General features: G+C 41.0%; 1 protein-coding gene across 1 annotated transcript in view; it reads left to right on the top strand.

Annotated features, from left to right (window-relative positions):
- Positions 1–22,665, top strand: part of polr3b (polymerase (RNA) III (DNA directed) polypeptide B) — a 37,643-nt gene that overhangs the window by 3,440 nt on the left and 11,538 nt on the right. The window contains exons 8-19 of the mRNA XM_069192758.1: positions 494–611; positions 1,404–1,512; positions 5,682–5,804; positions 9,281–9,397; positions 10,577–10,711; positions 16,757–16,918; positions 17,393–17,593; positions 17,830–17,992; positions 18,988–19,141; positions 20,162–20,236; positions 20,606–20,704; positions 21,384–21,511. Coding sequence (XP_069048859.1) covers positions 494–611; positions 1,404–1,512; positions 5,682–5,804; positions 9,281–9,397; positions 10,577–10,711; positions 16,757–16,918; positions 17,393–17,593; positions 17,830–17,992; positions 18,988–19,141; positions 20,162–20,236; positions 20,606–20,704; positions 21,384–21,511 — 1,584 coding nt within the window. The remainder of the gene's footprint in view (positions 1–493; positions 612–1,403; positions 1,513–5,681; positions 5,805–9,280; positions 9,398–10,576; positions 10,712–16,756; positions 16,919–17,392; positions 17,594–17,829; positions 17,993–18,987; positions 19,142–20,161; positions 20,237–20,605; positions 20,705–21,383; positions 21,512–22,665) is intronic.

Below are 22,665 nucleotides of genomic sequence, written 5' to 3'. Positions count from 1 at the left end.
TTTGTCTGTTCTGTGTATGAATCCAAATCCTCACTAATCCACAGAAAACAAACATTCACCATAAAAATGTATCCATCCGTTTTCGAAGCACTTTATCCAGCACGGGGTTGCATGGGGAAACCGCTGGAGTATACCCCAGCAAGCAACGGGTGCATGGCAGGTTACACCCTGGACAGGAAGCCAGTCCATTGCCAGGCACACACACACGGCCAATTTTTACAGAACCAAGTAAACCTACCAGTGTTTTTGGACTGGGAGAGGAAGCCCACAGGAACATGGTCAGGACATTCAAACTCCATGTAGATGTCAATCTGGGTATTGAACCCAGGCCCCAGTGCTGCAAGGCAGCAATGCTCACTACTGTGCTTCTGTGCCACCCACCATAAGGTGAAAAAAACATCTTTGTGATCTTGAAAGCTCAGGGCTTTAATAGTGTGCAGGTGAATGAGATGTTTATCCTGATGAATGTTTCTCAGGACTGGCTGTTTTGCAGGAGGCTACTTCATCGTGAAGGGTCAAGAGAAGGTCATTCTCATTCAGGAACAGCTGTCTAAAAACCGAATTATTGTGGAGGCCGACAGAAAAGGAGCAGTGGGGGCATCTGTGACCAGGTATTGTACTGTAGACTGGGAATGCTTGGTGGAGGGTGAAGTGGCTGTCATTCCAGTGCGATTCATGACCTGATGTCAGGTTCCTCTACAACCCCACACTTTCATTAGACGAAGGACACTTGCTAGCTTGTCATGTGCACCTTTTTGCAGGGGCTAGAAACACAGTGGGCATCCTGTTTTGGGAAGAATTGAAAGGTGTTACATGCATGTTGTTCTATCTTAGAATCAAGAAGAGAAGAGATGTTAAAAACGAGAGGGGGGGGATTCAGTCTGTCTAGCCCGTTTGAACCACATCCAGTCATTTCTTGATTTAAGCCAAATTACCAGCTTCAACAACATGGCTGGGTAGTTTGTTCCAGACTCCCACAACCCTTTGGGTAAAGACACTCCTCTCTCGGTTTTAAATGTCCACTTGTATCAGGTCTCCTCGTACTCTTCTCTTGATGGCTAAAAAGGCTAAGTTCTTTATTAAATGGTTCAGACTGCATTGAGAATCATGTATTGTGGCTGTCTCTCCTTATCTGTGAAGATGTGTTCCTCTAAACTAGGGGTTTTTGATGTTTCTTGGCATGACGGCCCATTTTTGGGTTGTGACCCATAGTTTTAAGAACCCCCTGTTCTAGACAGTAACAGCTAGATTTAATCCTGCCTGTGAGGTCAATGACAAGACGTTGAAACCAGTTTGTAACCAACTGAAGTTTTAAACGCACCTTAGAATTACCCCGGTGCATGACCCACAAGGGATTTCCCTGCCTTCATGTGTCCCGCCCCTCTGCGTTCTGTTTTTCTCAGCTCCACCCATGAGAAGAAAAGTAGAACCAATATGGCCGTGAGGCAGGGAAGGTTCTACCTGCGACACAACACTTTGTCCGAGGATGCTCCGATTGCGATTATCTTCAAGGTAGGAAGAGGTCATTGCAGGAGCCTGTTGGGGGGGCAAAGCAATGCTGGTTCTCGTAACAGAGACACATAGTGTTTGAAATGCTCGTCTGAGCTACGTTTCACTAGTCTTCAGATTTCAGTGTTCTGCATGTACAGTGGGCAAGAACAAGTGCTGCCTTTAGTCAGATTGCAGCATGACTATAAAAAATAAACTCTTAAGTACCGTGCTTTGTACTCCTCAGAAATGTGCTTTATACGGTCCTTACCTCCCTTATAAGATAGAGTTGGTGCTCTGTATTACAGTTCATAGTTTAATATCACTTTATTAGCCCTATACAATTTCTTGCATTAGGAATTTGTCTTTCCGCATAACCCAGCTTGCTCTCCATGAGACACACAGACATTGGGGGGGGGGGGGTTTGCCTTTGTAGTCTAAGGACACTTCTAGCTTGTCATGTGCACCTTTTTGCAGGGGCTAGAAACACAGTGGGCATCCCTTTAATTGCTCCTGTTTTGGGAAGAATTGAAAGGTGTTACATTCATGTTGTGTGGGTAAAAAAAACAAATACAATGCATAATACATTTAACATAACATGGACCTGTTTACAAATAAGAAACATACATGCATAAGATGAGTAAAACAAGTTTGCAGTTTATCTTCACAATTAAAAAAAAATCAAAGAAATTACGTCATTAGTACGTGAGATGCCTGATGATCAAATCAAAGTTTATTTATCAAATGCACAACAGTACAGCTTTCGGCGGTAGATGACAAAACAAAGTAAAATATACAGTCATATTAATGTATATATTTTTATGTGTTGAAAAATGTTCTTCATCGAAAGATGACTGAAGTTCAGTGCCAGGTTGAACTGCGCAGGCGAGTGTTGAATATGGATCAAATTGCCTGGCTTCTGAAATTTAAAACTGTTCTTATGGCAGTGTACCTAAAGAGGGCAGCAAACTCTTGTATTTTACCAGGAATAACTTAAAGGTGAATTCTGTGAGTAAAAGCATTTGCTTTGTATAAGGCAAGTATTTTTTGTTATAAAACTTCTTAATTGTTTTATTGCAATAGAGAATAGCGTTATGTGTAAGGTAGCTTTATTCTTTATATGGACTGCTAGCTCAAGGGCAACTTTAGATTATACATTTGAATTTTGAGACAAAATAATACAGTACCAAGTTAAAAAAATTATCCAGACGATTGTTACTATATTGCTTTCTCAGAGAGATGTCTTAACTCTCATAGATAAACCTCAGTCCCCGGATTTGTTCATTGATTGTTCTCATTAAGTCTGGGGCCTTAACGTTCTCCACGTTTGGAGAAGTGTACTGACGTTTGTTTTTGTGTGATGTGATTTTCATATTTCCTGATATTTGTATTTGTAACTGATCATTTGGTTATAATAATCATCATTGGGTAGTGTGGTATTGATTGTTATTAGCACATTTTTTATTTTCTCCCTCCTTTGTTGGTTATTATTAAATTGAATCATGGCTGCCTTTCATGACTGCCATGAAGACCTTTCTCCCATGAGCAGCATTTTTAGGACAGATATTTATGTTTACACATATAGCATAACTATTGTAGGCTCAACAATACAATAAATAATAATCTTAATTTTTAGGTGGGTAGCTGCGTCAGCATGCGTAGGCTGCAAAGGAACAAGTAATAGGTTTATTCCATGATGAAAAAAAGAAGAAAGAGAACACAACGTTTCGGCCGTGGAGCCTTCTTCAGGTGGGAAGAAGGCTTCTTCATCTTAATTTTTAGACTGGTTAATATCAGTGTAATTAAGGCAATACAAGTGCAGTTATACAACAATATAATATCACAGTTTAGTTTTATTGGTATCTCAGAGCGGACTCTTGTTGAGTGAACCCTCTAAGAAATCCCTCTAAAATCCCACAAAGCTTAATTTAGGTTTTCTTCTTTATTAGGAATGGGGTCATCTGGGTGGCAGCATCCAGGAGAAATCCTTGACGCCATCTGGAGGCTCCCAGTGGGCTTTGCGGCTGGCTGCCATTTTGCCCCTGCAGTTTTTCCCTCTAAACCGATCTAGCACTTGTTTGACTTGGCGTCGGAAGCCAGAGCTCAACAGGAGATGGGCAGCAAAGTGCGAAGAAAGCCTCTGGCTGACGTGAACGTGTCATTTGTGTCGTGTCGTGCCACGGTGGTGACAAACGCGCTGCTCTCCCTGAGCTCAGTGCAAACCCCAGTGTTTCGCCACAAGGCTCTGGCTTGGCCAAGTGAATGATAGTGATGCCTAGAACGTTAAGGCTTGTGGAAACTGTGTGGAGGTGCTTTTAAAACCGAGAACAGGAAGCACAGACCACTCTTGACTGCTCAAGCATAGGCACATTTTTGCCCAAACGTGGTCCAGGATGCCACAATCCATCTCTGCTTATGAGGATGAGGCTTTGTAGTCTCTCATTATGGATAAGTACCGAATCTATTGCACTCAAACCACCATTGTTATTGGCGAATCTGAAAATGGAGATCAAAGCACTCAGTTTTTGCAAATGGCTTTTCAAATTAAATTAGAAACTCAATAAAGGGGCAGCTACACCTGACTTACTGGGCAAACTGCAAGATCTTTCCAACCTGGCTGGTATAAATGGAAGAGTTGTACTTTGAGTAAAGGGACTTCCTGATTTTCATACTTCCCACAAGCGACAGTACTGTGATGTGAATAACCTGCCAACTGCACTGAGTTAACTTGAGAAATCAGTTTCCGATTTAGAAAAGCCAGCTATATTTTGGAAAAAGAAATCATCAGGATTTGGTGCAGATAGTACAAGAAGCGACCAAAATTAGTTCACCTGGTACTTATGATATCAGCCAGGACTTCTGATGAATAGACACTTTCTGCATTCAAATGCTTGTACCATGTTGATCAAACAATTTTTTTCCTTGCTGGAATTGATCTCTGCTGAAAAGGCAAGACATTTAAGACTTGAGAGCAAGCACTACAGTTCATTAAGAAGGAAAGGTAGAGTGAAATCCCAGCTAACCGTATTTGAGTATAGCTCTGTTCAAATGATTTAAACGTGGTGTTAGCTAGAATATCGATTTTCAAGCCTGCTAAACTTTTTAGTCTCGTTCAAATTTGTGTTATTTCCACAGACAGTAAATGTACATGATACAAAAGCCTCACACCTGGCGAAGGCTCCACAACCGAAATGTTGTTTCCTTTCTTCTCCTTTACCTGTTCCTTTACAGTAAATTCAATGCTAAGGACAGAATGAAGGTAATGCCAACCCTGCACTTTTCCCACAGCTCATCACAGAAAAATTAGAAAAAATAAGGTCATTTTGAACATGTGTTTATAAAGAAGTTCTTAATTGTACTCTGTGTGGAAGATTAAGTCAGGTACCTTTCTTCAAATACTTTTCTGTTCCAGTATAATTGCGTTGAGAATTTGTATTGTAAAATACTGAGTCCAGTAGGGATTGTTTTGAAAATCATTTTGGTTTTTAGATGCCATGATGTCATGCAGTTATGTGAAATGTGGGGTGAATTGTACCAGACTAAATAGAACACAAGTCCTTATTTTCCAGTAAAGCTGGATTTGAAATGGAGTGAATGTGTTAAAGATATTTTCTGCCACAGTGTTTGTTACTGTAGTTATATTTACAAATTATTAATCAGGCAAATGTGCAGTAGTTTTAACACTAATTCATTTTAATTTTAATCAAGCGGTGAGATATAAGAATTCCTTTTTGATGCAGTTTCTTGTTGTTTTGCTTTTTTGCCATAAAGGGAACAGTTGGGCATAACTTGGCTTTCAGTAGTGACCCTATTAATTCAATCCCCAGAACCTTAGAATTTAGTAAACTAGCACAGTCACTCAGTAGTCAGCCAGGTCCTTGTTACATTAGCCTTCCTCTGCATCCCGGCACCATACCTTCAAATGTGTCACATAGGGAATACGCTTATGCCGTGTGGCTGGAGTATGGGTGAATAAGGGGGAGGGAAAGTTTCCCTAAGTTTGTTTGTGTTGCACTTGTGTATCTGGAATTAGTTTCCAAGCCGTTCTCTAGGAGGGCTGCTCTGCCACGACCAGATGGCACAGACAGGAGCACAGCCCCAGCCTCGGCGCCAGCGGAGACCCGCTCAGACAATACCCTATTAGCATAAGCAAATGTCACTGAGCAAACACATATTTCTCCCATCCATCACAGGCCATGGGGGTGGAGAGCGACCAGGAGATCGTCCAGATGATCGGGACAGAGGAGCATGTGATGGCAGCCTTTGCTCCCAGTCTGGAGGAGTGTCAGAAAGCACAGATCTTCACCCAGACGCAGGTACGCTGCCAGGTGGAAACTGGGTTTAAGTTAAATTATCCTGCCAGTTGCTGGCCTTCAGAAAAACATGTTTGCTAATCTCTTATAATAATAACTCTCTTCTTTTTGCGTAGAGTTTTGATTTTTTTATTATTATAACATATAGCACTTGTATACACTCAAAATGCTTTACAGGTTATGTGATCTCCCCTCCACCACCACCAGTGTGCAGCCCCACCTGGGTGATGCACCAGTCCGCTCCCCACACACCACACCAGCTCTCAGTGGGGAGGAGAGCGAGTGATGAAGCCAGTTCAGATATGGGGATTATAAGGAGGCCATGATTGGTAAAGGCCAGGGGGGAATTTGGCCAGGACACTGGGGTAACAACCCTAGTCCTAGATTTTTAATGACCACAGAGAGTCAGGTCCTCGGTTTCATGACTCATCTGAAGAATTTTTACAATATGGTGTTACTGTTATTGCGTTGTGTTTGTGTTCAACAGCTCACATGTAGGGGTAGAGTTATGTACATTTTGATAAAAAAATTACCAGGGAAAGTTTTCTCTTTGAAACCAAAAACACAAAACTCTTTAAAATGCACTGCTTACTGTTAGAAGCTGTTATTACCCTTATGGCCATGCGTGACATCAACCTATCACCTGCCTTCACTGAGTCTTTTTGAATAGGAGCCTGTTAGTGTGCTAAGGGCCCAGACTGCCCTCTAGACTAGAAGAATGTGAGTGTCTGTGCACCTTACTGTTGTACATCCAGAGTCTCCTTTGGGAACCAGCCCAACTACGGACATAAAGAAGGCTTAGTTGCCACTAATCACTACTAGCCCAGAAGGTGCAGGTCCAGTCAAAAAAGGTTTTTCCAGATTTGGCAATCAAAGAACAAGAACATTACTCTAATGTCTATATCGGAGCTTTTTAACAATAATATGCATTTCTTTTGTATTTACTATCACATTGTTTCTGACTTCTTGTTAATGTTTTTACACTTTTCTGGCTCCGAAAGAGTTTATTTCCTAAAGTTAAAGTACACAAGGTTCATTTTACATGTTATGAATGTCCAGTATGATTGAATGTTGTATTTTTGCAGATGTAAGTTTTATATAGATATTTATAGTGTAATTAAATTTTTTTTACTAAAAGCCCCAGGAAGATTTCAAAGCCTGGCAATGTGACAGTTAAATGCTCCATTCCTAAAGAATGTGGGCCTTTTGGTGTAACTGAACCAAAAACTGCAGAAACCAACGTTTTCCTGTGTTACAGGAATTGTAGGTAATTCCGGGGGGCTGCCTTTGATGTGCTGTTGAACAATGTCCTGTCACCAGCTCAGGAATGCACATTTCTTTAAGTTCAGCTCGCCTGTAGTAAACTGGACTTAGCCTTTTGTTGACTCACGGCTGTTCTCGGTGGACTGGGTGGCCAGCCTGTGGGGTGGCATGGTAATGGAGTAAAAGTGACCTCTGAACTCTGACTGCTGACTGGCGTGAAGGGGGCAAGCTTAAGCCAGCGGCTGGGGGACTGCCAGAGCAGCTCTGTGCTGTGGACAGTTGCAAGTGAGGCAGTTGGCACGTTCTGTGGAAAGAAGCAAGAACCTGCCCTTTTCTTTGGCACAATCACATGCATACCGCACTATGAGGACTGATTTCTGCTTTTCAGCTCTACTCCCAAGTTTGTTTGACAATTAAGGCTGTTTGAGCCCAGCCTCCCTGTAAGGTGCTCATGGATCTGTACCTTTACTGTAGACACTGCTGTTGTCTTCTTCAGTTTCAGCTTACATGACATCTGTTCTCTCTGTCTCCCTGTTAACCTGTCATCTTTCTTACATCCCATGTTTGTATTGTAGGGTATTTGCTCTTGCTCAGCTTCCTGACTGATTTAGTGCTCAAGATGACTTGGCAATATTATATGATACATGTTTGTATCATTTTCAGCGTCAGTTTGCAGTTTTATCAGCTTCATCTGATAGTTTTGTCAGCTTTGTGCAAATGAAAACTAATGAAAAGCATTTGGAAGAACTCCTGTGTTGAAGGAGGGTTTGTGGGACAGTTCGCCTCAGATTGCGGTAGACAGATTCTCATATTGCGGTATGCATTGAATATTTGATCCAGTAAAGATTATTTTAATCCACTTTTTTTATATTACGTAAGAGGGTATCGGGAAATGACCATCTTTTTGTAGAAGGTGCACTGACATTTTATTGAACAGATATGACAAAGGCCAGTACATCATGTTGGTTAATCTTAGTCATCGACAGAGTTGATCATCACAAAGGGGGTTATAGTTTGAAAGTCACAGGCTAGTAGTGTGTGGTCTGTGGGATTCTGTCCCATTCCTCTTGTGAGCCTAGATAAGCATGTGCACTGTTCTCTGGCCTTTGAGCCCTAAAAGCCACGTCATGTTTTTAGTTTTTAGTGGATGTCAAGACTTTGGTGAACAGTACATCCAAAGTCTTGCTATCATCTTCTCACAAGACTGCTGTTGTTGCACAAGCATTATGATGTGTACTGTCCAGGAATGTATAATTAGGGTGAGGGCAGTATATGAGATTTCAGAATTGATTGATGCAATGCCATTGCTCTTAATCATTACAAGTGGAATAACTGAGCAACTAGACAATCCTTGTCCAGATGATCGCCCTTGGACCTCTCCTTCGAGTGGTCTGAGGTACATGATTAATGTATGGTCATGCACTCCTGTGCCACACTCCGATTCTGTATAAAACCTTGATTGATGACTTCATCTCCACTGCTGGTGAAACCAGCTTCCAGCATACCAATGGTGCAAAGGCACTGTGGAGCATGTCGATACTTTTCTGTGTATTTTTGTCTTTGGTTTTCACCAGGATTGAGATTCAGTAGGTTGAATTGTCTTGTCGTCTGCCAAATCAACTCTGTCAATAGTCAGTATAATACTTGTGCAACATTCAGTCGGTCAAATGTCAAGAATGACACCAAAAACGTTTAATCAGTAGCCACATTGCATATGGTTTTTCTAGAACTATTACACATGAATAGGGTATTATGGTTGTTTTGATGCTCAATTTTTCCTTCAGTATGCCTAATTGTTAAATTGAGTTTCTTTAAGATAGTGTTTTTCATTAAAAGTCATTCTATGAAATAAAATCTAGTTTTGCAGGAATTCCGGCTGAACTAAAAAGTTAGTTTGTGAGTTATTCTTTTTAGGAAGGTCTATATCAAATTTATAATTAGCAGTATCCCGTTAATGTTATTTGTTTTTTCAAAAACATCTTGCACAATATATCCGCAGTATTTTCCTCTTCTTCCTGTCTTAATTAAACTACATACTGAGAACCTTATGTATCGACATGAAAAACAGCAATTCACATTGACCGTTGTCCATAACCCTGCTCAAGAATGTGCTGTAGTATTCCTGGTCGTTAAGAGAGTGATGCGCTCCCTACAGCTCCCCAGTGTGTCCACTGATTGTGTTTAGCTGTCTGGTAATCATGTGACCTGTTTCGTAGGCCCTGAAGTACATTGGGAATAAGGTCCGGAGGCAGCGCATGTGGGGGGGTCCGAAGAAGACAAAAATGGAAGAAGCAAGAGAGCTGCTGGCTTCCACAATCCTGACCCACGTGCCGGTGAGTTACAGCTCCGGGTTTCAGTGTTGCTGTCAGGCTGGGTGGTGATGAAGGTGGCTTCACCAACTCTTTCACTTCTTTTCACTTGGATTCAGATCTTGGGGAATTTTAACGTAAGCTCCCAAGCAGACTTTAGACCACATTGTAAAGCCTTTGTGCTTTTTATCATACCCCCCCCCAATATCTCATGTATTAATTCCCAGAAACCCTTTTGTGTAGCAAAAATTCCTAAAAAGAAAAAACCTATTATCATTATTTCGTATGGGGAAGAATTAGTCTCTTCTGGCCCCCAAAAATGTCACCCCTTCTTTGACTTATTTCCCCCAAACTGATAACTGAAACTGTGGTTTGTGTTTTCTGTTAATGGAAAATGCTGCTTCCCTAGTTAGACATCAGTAAAGTCAGTACTGTAATGTACAATTACCCCTTCATTTGCTTGTTGTGTGATTACGCACACGCTCACAGTGTGACCCTCCAGGGTCCATGTCAAGTCTTAACCACAGGCTTTCTAAGACGAGAAGTAAGAGCGCACAGAGTAGTAAACAACACACGAAGCAAGATGCGGTGAACTGTATCACGCACGTGAAGCGTGCACTCTCTACGAAATGAGTTGGAAGATACCTTCCTCTTCACTCTACATTTGGCAGGGGTTTCAAAATTTCTCTTCGTATCGCTTCTTCTGAGTTTCAAAGATTTCGCTATTCAACATGTGGGTAACGATTCACGTCCTTCATGGTATTGAATTTTCATAATAAGCCCTTTTGTAAGAGGTGTGGGTGTACTGTCGTCAAGTATTTATATAAAACGTCTCATCCCCAAAGGAATATGAGGCACTTAACGTGTCAGATGGGACCGATTCATCTGCCACTGAAGTGCAGAAGCCACTTGGTTGACACACAGCAGCCCCGCTGCATACTGTAGCTGAGGTGTATCGGGTACAGAAGTGAGCAGCAGCTTCACCCAGTGAATAAAGGGAGGATTGTAGGGAGGTCAGACTGTTGAGCAGCTCTCAGTTCAATTTGCTGGTGATTTACAGAGGAAATTAAAACCTGCAGCGCATTGGGATCACAACTAAACACTGTACATGAATATTATGTAAAGAAAGCAATAAAACTTATACAGGAAGTGTGCAGTAAAACTGGTTAATGTCTACTTTTCTGTATTGTTTGTATTTTCCAGGTGAAGGAATTCAACTTCCGTGCCAAGTGTATTTACCTGGCCGTGATGGTCCGCAGGGTGATTTTGGCTCAGGGGGATAACAAGGTGGATGACAGGGATTACTATGGGAACAAGCGTCTGGAGCTGGCAGGACAGGTGGGTTTCCTTGCGTCTGTATGCCCTACCCAGGGTTTGCACGAGTTTGCACCCGGTGCACTCTGCTTTCCTCCTGCCTGCTGAAGCTGATTAGGTTTGGACATGTTCTGTACATTGGCCCTGTCTGGATAGTGGTTCCTGATCTGATCAGAGCTGGACACTGGACTAAAACAGAATAAAATTAATGTCATAGGCTAAACTTTAATGGAATTTACATTTTATGGTGCAAAATATGATTGTACTGTACTATATGGGGTGACATTTTGAACTGCAAAAAATGACACTGTAAGTGCAAAACCCACAAACTATGCTTTCCAAAAGCAGAAATAACCATAAGTGGATAACCAGGTTAAACATGCTAAAACTCTTGACAGCAGAATAGACCTGAAGTGCTTACTTGCTGTTTAATTCTGTTTTGATGTAGTACAGAAATGAGTTTCGATCCTTCTTTTTTGATTTTCCAAAACGCATCAGATTTTACTTGTAGCTTCCATCCCAAGTCTATTAATTTGATGTTTTTAATGTCTGAGAAGTAGATCTGTGTTACGGAGTTTTGAGTGTGAGAGTTGGGCCATTTTGTTAAAGCCGATACCCTGTTTTCCGTGAAGCGATTGGGTGAGATCCTGTGATCAGTGAATTACTAACTACCAAACTGGCTAGGCAGGCCAAAGAGCCTCTTCCCATTTCTAGTCTTTTTATGTTTTTAGATAAGAGTCCAAGCAAAGAAAATAATCTGTCTTTTAACTTAATTTTTTTTCTAAACTCCTTCTTTGTTCTCTGATGTTTTATCCTAAAATGTTAGCTGACTTTTCTTAATTTGCGGACTTCTCTACTTTTAAGTACATACATACAAAACAAAGAGAAGAAAAATGGACCGTTTTTTCCCATTACACAAAAAAAACAATTTGAAGTAGACAGTGTTTTTGTAATTATTTGACCATGACCGTGTAAAGGAGAGAAAAACACTTTAATGCAGTGCCTTGTGCCTCACAGTTTAGATAAAAAGCCATTTGGATCACTGTCTGACTGTTTTTTCCTGCTGTTCCTAATTAATTTAAGTATGATTGACGGTGTTTAATTCTGCAGGATTAAAATATATAAAGACAAAAGGGGCCCGTTTTCACTGTCTCACAACTGGCTATAATATGCGTCTTAAAATGGCTAGCAGTTTGCTCAGTAGCTAAATGGACAGCCTTTTCAGGCACCCTCGAATCGGGTAATCCCATCACTGAGTAAAGCCTCCTCCTCGTGGGAGAAGCTGTTTGTCTCTTAAAGAGAAAAAAAGACGGATTGAAAAGCACTGTTTATTTTAATACGGAAAACAATGCAGGAACAATCTGTACTAATTTCACACCCCAAGGGGCAGGAGGGGAGGATCTGAATGCGTCTCACCTTGAGATAATAGAGCTGTAATCAGACACCAGGCCTGCTTCAGTGCGGGCCTCCTTCCATATCGTTTTATTTCTCCACTTGAGAACTGATCAGAAAGTGATGCCAATGGACGTGTTAGCAAAACCCCGATTTTTTTTTTTCCTGGCTTAATCTCTCACCTGCCCCTTTGTTTTAGCCATCTATTGATGTATTCATTATTTCAGGAGCGTTTTCCTATTGTGTTGTGTTTTTTACATATTCCAAATGCAGCTCCTTTTGTCAGTGTGAGATATGGAACGCTACCAAAATCCGACACCCTGGAAAGCGGGGGATTTCCACCACATGACAAAAGAATGCCGCCTTGACTTCAGAGATTGTCTAATCCCCGCCCTGCTCTGATAATGTAATTACAGCTGCCTAAAGTCTTTTAATTTCCCAAAACCGGCTCACTTCTGAAAAGGAGACTTTGGGCACTCTCAATAGGCTTAAATGCTAAAAACCGCAATCTCAAGGCGCTCTAATTAGAATTCCCTGACATTCAACTAATTGGCGCAACTGTATTGCAGAAGCTTAATTTCTTTATTAATTTTCCTGCCGCTTATTTTGATGTATGTAAATGCTATTGATTGGGCTGTCAGGAAGCGATTTTGTGTTCGGTGGCAGGCATTTCTGGCTTGAAGTAGGCACTGGGTAAAGAGAGAAAATGAATGTTATCATTAACTTTCCATCCCTTTTTATTAAATATTTGCTTATTGCAAAAGTGTAGAGAACAAAGGGATAGAAAGCATTCAGCATTATCAAAAAGCGGTATAGTTTTAGTATTATTAGAGTGAATCAGTAACGATTGTGTATGTTTATATATGTAAGTACTGTGTCAGAGGGATCAGTGCAAGGTTTCCTTTTTTCAAAGGTAAGGAGCGGTTGTAGTTCAGCTTTTTGCTGGTAAAATATCATCTGTTATAGGTAACAGTCATCCAATGAATGATTTCCGTAATCTCATGTGCGGGAATTTACACGAAATGGACTGTTCTGACATTTACCTTTTAGTTAAATTCATAAACAAAAGTTTGACCTAGGCTGTGGTGTGGAGGGCATGCAATCAGGAGTAGGTATTGTGATTGAACACCAATTCTCCCTTATTTTACCTCATAAATCAACTTTAAGTATTTCCTGTTCTCATTTTAAATGAAGTTCCCCTTAGCTTCCAAGAGTGTCTTCTGGTTTGTGTCTCTCTGCGACCTCTAAATATATGTCTTCAGTCTTCTGTATTGGAGATAAAAGATTATTCTTTTAGCCTGGTGGTAAAGAACGTTCCTTTAATCCCAGGAATGTACATGGTCAATCTTCTTTGGATTGATTACAGTATAGCAACACCCCCCCCCAAAAAAAACAAAACCCAACATTTTTTGACATGTAAGTTGTACACAGTATTCTAAATGTGGCCTTGCTTAAGCATTTGTATAAATCTAGCATGAGATCCCTTAAAGTACATTCAACACTTTCAGCTGTGTATCTCAATATTGTTCATCCTTTTCTTGCTCCCTCCACATTGCCTAGACAGTGTAAAGAACATAAAGACCTGTTTACTCATTTTGTACTCATAGTGGACAATGAAATAGAAACATCAACGTGAAGACTCTTAAAAGGGTGTTGGGCCAGTTCAGCTTGTGTGTGCCGTGGCAGAGTCCACCAGTGTCTGGAGCTCTGCGGGATGGAAGCGGTACCATTCTTCCATGAGAAAGTCTTATCAGCTCACGCCCGGTCAGTGGAGGTGTGCACTGCTTAGGCCTCGTTCCAAAATACCTGATAAATGTACAAGTTGGTGACTGAGAAGGCCATGACATATGGATAACCTCAGTGTCATATACATCTGACCACGGGGCAACCACTCTTTGCTCTGTGGGAGGGAGCCTTATTCTCTTGGAAGACACCCTCCCAAGAGGAAAGAAATGCTGCAACAAGGGAAGAAGATGATCACTCAGTAACATTAAGTACTAATAATAATGCTGATAACATAATACTGAGTACCATTAACCTTAACCTTTAAGGAAAAGAGTGCACCCAAACCATGCCAGCAATGTGTCCCACAGCAATACGGAACCACCTGAGCCTTTCCTCTGGGTTGCTCTCTAAGCACTCCGGGCTGTAGAGATCTTCACGTTGGCACCACATGCCCATTTGACAAGTACACGGTGAAGGGCGATTCATTGACCAGTCTCTGCTCAGTAGTCCATTGCCTGAGCTTGAAACATCAAGAAGTCTTGATCACTGAGCCAAGTGCACCACAGCAGTAACCCTTCATTCAGTCATTGAGGTCTTCTCTTACAGCCATGCTGGCCTTAATGATAGTCAGCCACGCCTTCCAGCATTTTTATACATGACTCTGAGCATGCTGGGACATTGTTTACTTAATGCATGCATGAGCCACACTTGTGTGGAAGCCCTTGTTTCAATAGACTTAATGCCTGTCTTTCCATACCTAGTCCCAAGTGTGTCCTTTTTATGGCTATATCTGTAGTTTCTACAAGATTGGTGATTCCTGTATAGTTTATAAAACTAATACAGATCCTGGTGGTACTCTGATTACATCACTCTAATCGGAGTATTATTTTCTATCCATTAATCAGTTTGTAGTTCAAATACATCCATTTCCCTAAATGCATACTGCCTGCAATTTGATACAATTTACTAGGAGCTTCATCAAAAGCCTTCTGAAAATGGTTATATACCATATCATAGACTTTGTTTATATCCATTATTGTTGTGGTTCTTTGATCTCTAAAACATTAGATAAGCAAGACCTGTAAATTAGTGCTGATTATCCCTTAGTATCCTTTGGATGAGCTGATGATCCTGTAGTTCTAATTGTCTTTTCCATGACCTTACATATAATAGAAGATGACGTATTGGTCTATACATTCAATTTTATCATAGATGGGTGCTAAATTAGGAAATTTTCCCTTCAGTTAATATGAGCCCCCATTTTGAGTGACAGAAAAGTTTTGCTAACGGCCCATGAATAACATTTCTTGTTTTCTGTAGTACAATTGGTGGAGAGCTGTCAAGTCATGCAGTTTAGTCATGTTTCTGGTACCTGTAACCCTTCTGCGTTTTCTATGTTATTATTAAATACAGAACTGTCTTTAGCCAGACTGATTTCACTCTAATTTACTTTACTTGAGCTTAGAAACCATTATCCTAGTTTTCTGTAACTGGATTGTTTTTTAAATCATTTCTTAGAGTGCTTGTTTTTCCAAATTTTTTTATTTATTTATGAGATAGTTGGTACACTGCTTTTTAGTCATTGATTTGCTTACTCTAGGGGTGAATTCGTCCTGTGCTATAAGCACAATATCTTCTGATTATAAAGAAAAAGGTTAGTCTAGTACTGGAAGTTTTAAACTATACAGAATTTAGTATTCTCTCAAGCAATGGCCTTCCAAGTTTATTTCAGCATACAAGGAGAATATATTTTGGTCATCTTCTGTATGGAACTACAGGTGATGGGCTGGCCAAATCAGAGACATGATAAAATACGAGGAATTTAGGTGGTTCGCTACAATAGAAATGGAGATTTCTAGACTGAATTCCAGAGGCCTCTGAAGTGAAGCACCACAACTCCTGGTACAGTTCAGCTCTTTTTTTGAATGAGAGGAACTTTACCTAACAGCATATTACTTTTACAGTTTACTGATGGTCCTCTGAAACCTCTGTCTTCACCTTGTTTTGTTTGAAAACACTCGATCAAATTGAGTTTTCTTTTCTGATATCTCTGTTATTTTTTTCCCAGTCTTTGTTTGAAAAATTAAAGTCTCCCATCATAACTACTTCTTCCTTGACCAGTCTATTCCCTGTTTTCATTGTATCTCAATTGACATCCTAACTTGGTGGTTGGTAGCATATTTCTAATATTAGGCTCTTTGAAAGTTTTTTTTTGTGTAAGTCTATCCTTTACAAAATCCAAGATTTAGCTGGGTTAAGTTCCTGAGCTTAAATGCTCAATTGCAGTATAGTGTTGCAGTTCCTCTTCCTTTTTCAGCTTTGTTGTCTCTTCAGAATGTCAGTTGTCCACCGATGTTGCACTCATCATCATGTTTCAGTTCTCAGCTGCTATCTGCACCATTTGCACCTTGGCTTAGGATGTAAGTCACTTTGAATAAAAGTGTCAACCAGATGAATAAATTCAAGTAGGGAGCTGCATCAGCATGCATAGGCTGCAAAGGAGCAAGTAAAAGATTCTTCCACACTGAAAACGAAAAGGAAAGATGGAACGTTTCGACTGTGAAACCTTCTTGAGATGTCAGATGAAGTTGGACAAATCATTACTATGTAATTTTACTCCTGTTAATGCAGTAGGTTCTATGACTTGTATTTGTTTCTTATAGATACAATTTATTAATGATATCATATAATCATTTAATCATACAATATTTTTTCCCCTTGGTTTCTCATTGGGTCTCAACTCCTTGTGCATCTCCCTTGCATATTTCCCCTTCCATTCTTTTTTAAATGGTTTTAAGTTTCCCTGTGGCTTTGTGCTTCTACCTGACTGGTGTTATACTTTAGATGATTAACATATAGCTTTATTTTCATTTTGTGTTGGGGAATTTTGTCATCTGCAAAATATATTTACTTTCTTTACAAGAAAAGGCATGCATTTGTGTATCTTTGCAGCTCCTGTCCCTTTTGTTTGAAGACTTGTTCAAGAAGTTTAACTCTGAGCTGAAGAAGATTTCAGACCAGATCATCCCAAAGCAGAGAGCGGCACAGTTTGATGTGGTGAAGCACATGCGACAGGACCAGATCACCAATGGCCTGGTTAACGCCATCTCCACCGTGAGTTCCTTCACTGTGTCATGCAGCAAAGCACTGCCTGACAAGGATCAGACTGTTCTTTTGGATTTGGTGACAGATCCCTGGAGCCCTGCAGGACACATGGGGTCAGCACACGACAAGCATCACAAGCAGTCTTAAAGGCAAACAATTTGGGGTGTGTTCCTATAAGGGGAAACGGACCACTTACAGTGGTTATTGACAGATGCTATCAGCAGTGGCATGGCCCTGTGGAGGAAACATCAGTTATCATACTTCCAGACTCCATTTACCTCCACAGAAAGCCATACCTCTTAGGGAATCATTTAAGTAAATGGAAATACTAGCATAATCTCATAATGAAGATTCAGGGTGACTGATTTATGGGTTTTAAATAGATCTTAATTGACGTTGGACCATAATGGACAGCATTATATATGTACATACATATAGCCTGACACTTTCCATTTCTGCTTTTTTTTGTTGTTGTTTCGGCAGGGTAACTGGTCGCTGAAGAGGTTCAAGATGGATCGTCAGGGAGTTACCCAGGTGCTGTCGCGGTTGTCCTACATCTCGGCGCTGGGCATGATGACCAGGATCTCCTCGCAGTTTGAGAAGACCAGGAAGGTCAGCGGCCCTCGCTCCCTGCAGCCATCGCAGTGGGGGATGCTGTGTCCCTCGGACACCCCTGAAGGAGAGGTAACGACCTCAAAGGGCCGCAGCAAATGAAAATGATTAAAGGACGAATGTTTAATCTTGACAACTGCTTGCCTGTTTCTGGATTTGCATTCAAGTAGTTAAATGGTTGTGGTGGACTATTGAGGAATGATGCTCTTCTCTACCCCTTTCAAGAAGACATAAACATAGATAATGTGCATATCTTTTAAGTGAAATGGTAACTGTTAAGTAACCATCAGTTATTTTCTGGTTCTTAGGCCTGCGGTCTGGTTAAAAACCTGGCCTTGATGACGCACATCACAACAGACATGGAAGATGGGCCAATTATCAAATTAGCCTTTAACCTCGGAGTGGAAGATGTAAACCTGCTGTGTGGAGAAGAACTGTCTTACCCCAGTGTGTTCCTAGTCTTCCTCAATGGTAATGTCCATTGACCAGATCATGTTTATTACACATCTCTTAAGTCGCACTGTAAAGCATTAATGGAGCTTGAAGAAGAAAATTATCTAGCCGGTCTTCAAGGAAAAGCTGTAAACTGTTCACTGTTCCTAAATGAAAGGTCGCACAGCCCAGATTAGCATAGTTCTGATTTAGGCAGCAAAAATATTTTCAAGTGCTGTTATATTAACTGAGAGCTGTTAACTCTCTTCAAAGCACTTAATGTTTAACATACAGTATGTCTGTTATTTGGCAAAGCTATACTAAAAACCTAAAAATGATTCATGGGCAAGGTAAGGTGTGTTCCACAAAATCACATGTGTGTGTCCATTTTAAAGACAAGTGAGTCGCACCTGGTTTTACGAAGTGATTTTGAAGTGGTAAATTTTAAAAAATGTTTTACTCTTAAAATCGGTTTAGTCTATATATTTTTACCCCTTATTTTGAAAATTGAATCAGTGCTTAGAAGATGTTAATTTAGAAACTGTGCACTAGGTGTAGATGTGTCAGACCTGCTTTTCAGTATCTGCCAAGCTTCACACTGATCTTTCCTTGTCCTTAAATTCCCACATTTAGACAATGAGACTGCCAATTGGAACAAATGTTTTTTGGTTGACTCTCAGGGATATTTTTTCTTAGCTTAAACTTTTTCCATTGGTATTTGGCATTTTTTTTTTGTTCACCTTCATTTAAACATTGCCTGCTAACATCTGTTTACTGTCTCTTTTTGTCGATGTATTCATTCTAGTTAAGTGAGATATAACATCAACCACTTTGTTCCTTGTAGAGAAAATAAAAAATCAGCATTTTGGGGAAAATCCCCTTAGTTCTACAAATTATTGTTAAGGAATGTGTTTTGGATCCTTATAGATTAATGCAAACCACAAAACCTTTTTGTTGGCAATTGTAAGTGGTAAGATTTTGTTTCACTTTTTCCAAAGTTGGTACTTTTCAACAACCAGATCTCCCTGTTATAGGTAACATCCTGGGAGTAATCAGAGATCACCAGAAGCTGGTGAATACCTTCCGCTTGATGAGGCGTGCTGGGTTCATTAACGAGTTCGTGTCCATCTCCACAAACCTGACTGACCGTTGCGTCTACATCTCTTCCGACGGGGGGCGGCTGTGCAGGTGAGGACAGCCGAGGAGAGGGACTGGTTCAGGAATCTTTGCGCCCTCTGCTGCTCAGGAGATCGGAAGACCCCAGAGAATCTGACCGAAAAGGCAGTTTCTCAGTAAACTAGGAGACGAAAATTCCAGTTGATGCAACTTCTCCACTGTAAAGGCACATCTGAAGAAACGTTACTGCTGTTTTGTTTTTGTGGCCGCGTGCCTCGTTGGGTAAGAGCAGGCCCTTTCTCTCCTGCTTTGTGTAAACAGTCCTCAGGGCGTTAAAGGAAGACTGTCCCTTTCAGGATGGGTGCATTGTCCCCCATAATGAGTGATGCACGTTTCCGTAGCAAGTTGACAAGATTCGGTTTCCAATTATTCCTGCGCAGGGCATTGTTCAGGTGTGCAGCCAGAGCTGTTAAGAGGTGCTCATTAGTCCCTGAACAATCAGCCGGACTTGCTCGGCTCGGGGCGGCCAAGTGTCGTGTGTTTGTTCCCTGCAATCTCCCCGAGCTGCTCTTGATGTCTGCTTCCTGCATGCCGCCCTTTGTGATCCCGTTTCCTCTTGGGGACAGTAAGTGGTGCGTGCTGGGATGCGGGATCACCATGATAATGGGGCGAGAACGCCCTCCCCTCCCCTCCCCTCCCCTCCACGTTGGCCGTTCGTGTTCCGAAGTTTCCAACAACCAACGGGTTGTTGGCGTTTATCTGGCTGACCCTTTTGCCCAGACTGGCTGGCGTTTGTACTCGCTCATGCAGCTGGAGGTGTTTACTGGAGTGATACCGAGTGAAGCACTTCAGCTAAGGATACAGCACCTGGGGTTTGAACCTGCAACCTGCCAGATAGGGTCCCGGGCCCTGCCCACTAGTCCCACGCAGGGCAGCGCCCCCCACTATACCTGATCACTAGGGAAGGGTTAGCTGAAGGGCATTTCACACAACGCTTGTTCGTTTTTTAACAGCTGGTTCAGACTGTACTTGATCTGGTGTGCGCTGTATCTCCATCGTCTCATTCTTTTTTGTGTGTTTTGCCCTTACCAGGCCCTACATCATTGTGAAGAAAGGAATGCCTGCTGTGAAAAACAAACACATCGAAGAGCTAGCCCAAGGATACAGGTAGAAACCCATTCACGCTTCCTCAGACGTTGAAAAGGCTCTCCTGATGCACTCAGTTTGTATCCTTTTATTGTTTTTTGCTTGTTCCATTATCAATGGCTATTTTAGCACCAGAAAACATGAGTGTAATAACATTGTATTTGACGGATAATATACTATACCTTACAGAATGTGATTTTCTGTTGGTATAGTGTTGATATTGAACATGAGTGTAATTTGCTTTGTTTCAATGTTACAACACCTCTCATTTCTTCCTGGAAGTTGTTGTGCTAATTGAATAGTATACAACACACCTTTAAAAACTGAAACAAATTATGTTCAATATAACCTCGTATTTTAAAGTCAACATTTTTGTGGGTTGTCAAACAGGAATTTTGAAGACTTTCTTCACGAGAGCTTGGTGGAGTATCTTGATGTGAATGAGGAGAATGACTGCAGCATAGCACTTTATGAACATATGATCAACAAGTGAGTATTTTACATGAAAACCAGAATTGGTCCTGTTTTCTGTGTATGGTCTTTGTTTTGTCAGTGATGTCACTGATATTATTATGGATTCAGTATTTCTTCTTGTGAAATGAAACAAGATGCAGCCATGCACATTCTTACTTAGGTGCAGCTTTCTGACACCCCTGTGATCAGATCTGATTGAGATTATTTAAGAGTATGTTGTTGCCTTTCAAAGCGATTGTGTTGTATATTCACCCCATGCTGGGTATGTTGATTTCATTTTTATGTGTTTAATTTTAGAACCTTCTGTTTTTCAATGTTACTTTTTTTCTGTAGTAGGATTTCACATCTCTTCTTATCAGGTATAAGCAAAGTCAGTAATTTTTTTCAAATTATTCCAAATGCATCACCACCATGTACTGAAATATGTGAGTTTTTATGGTCTGTTTGAAAGAATAAATTTTCAAATAAAGCTTCAAGTCAAAGTTCCTCTTAAATTTAGATCTGAATCTGCATGCATTCAGATCCATAAGCGGCAGAAAGGATTGTTGTTCTTATATAGTATTTTAGATACCATTTCCCTGATATTCAAATCACGTTTTCTGTACTATTAACAATTATCCTTATCAGGGTTTGTGCTGGTTTGTTTTTTTTACTAGCAGGATTAATAGTACTTGTACCTCTTTTTCTTTCCCAGAGATACCACACATCTGGAAATTGAGCCCTTCACCCTCCTGGGAGTGTGTGCAGGTCTTATTCCATACCCCCATCATAATCAGTCCCCCAGAAACACATACCAGTGTGCTATGGGGAAGCAAGCTATGGGTGAGACTGGTTTTAGAACCTTTTTCGTTTTTGTTTAATCCATTTGTCCTTCACTCAGAAGACTGTAAAAAAAAAAAAAATGGTTTTGCTCCACCTAGCCAAGCAAGGTAAATGTATGGTTACAGAAGTGTGTTTTAGCCCTCATTTCCTGGTCGAGCAGGGCCCCGATTGTTAAACATGGGCAACAGGCTGCCGAAGCTCTCTTTTGAAGATGGGTGTCCTGAAGAAGCATCCTTTCACAAACGGTGTGTAAAGCAGGATTGACCGTATTCATGGTGCTCAGTTTGTTGCCACACACACACACAGGGCAGCAGCAGCGTCCGTGTGTGCAGACTGGGTATCAGCCCCAGGAACTGCGCAGGCTTCTTTTGTAGTTGTGTGTGCGAAGGCCTATTTGTGTTTCCCCCCCTCTTTTTTTTTTTTTGGAGTGTCATTAGCAATTCATTGTCCGCATTTTCAGAGGTCAGTGTATTCAGCTGCATAGACTGGGAAATTAGACAGAGAGTTCCCTGGAAACCAGCCTCCCCACGTCACTGCTAACATTCCCAAGAGGGTATCGCCCTCATTCCAGCAACATGAAGCGACTGGGCCTACATTCGTCCCGTTTTTGTGTAGGCAGGGCTGCACGTTTGCGAACCTGGCTATTGCTGGGGCACTATTTTCGTAATCTGATTGCAAAGCAATAACAGCAGACCAATGTCACAGCCTTTAGGAACTGAAGCTGTCTGACTGAATATTTTAGATGCCCTGACATAAGCTACTTCCCAGGAGTCCTAAAAATCTACACTGAACAAAATATTATAATGCATTTATCAAGTTCTGTCCAAAGTTTTTTCTGTCCATCACCTCCTTTTTTGAAGAATGACTTGTATTGATATTGATATCCTCCGTTCATTCCCGAGGATCTCAAAGCTCTTTACATACAGCAGAGGTTGTGACAGGCAGGTGCTGTTTTTGAAGGTACAGCACTACCCAATTTGAAATGACATTTCTAAACAAGTAATCAAGATTTAAAGATTCCGTTTGGCAGTTGCCCTTATTCTTTGTTTTTCGTGCTTTTATTTCAATTTTGATTTCTGTATATATTTTGCTTGCATTTATTTGTAGTGATGGGCTGCTCTCTTGGATAGTGTTATGATGTAATGAGGACCCAA

Source organism: Lepisosteus oculatus, chromosome 7, assembly GCF_040954835.1.
Source record: "Lepisosteus oculatus isolate fLepOcu1 chromosome 7, fLepOcu1.hap2, whole genome shotgun sequence".
In the NCBI taxonomy this organism is placed as follows: Eukaryota; Metazoa; Chordata; class Actinopteri; order Semionotiformes; family Lepisosteidae; genus Lepisosteus; species Lepisosteus oculatus.
This window is presented reverse-complemented; position numbering and strand designations above follow the sequence as displayed.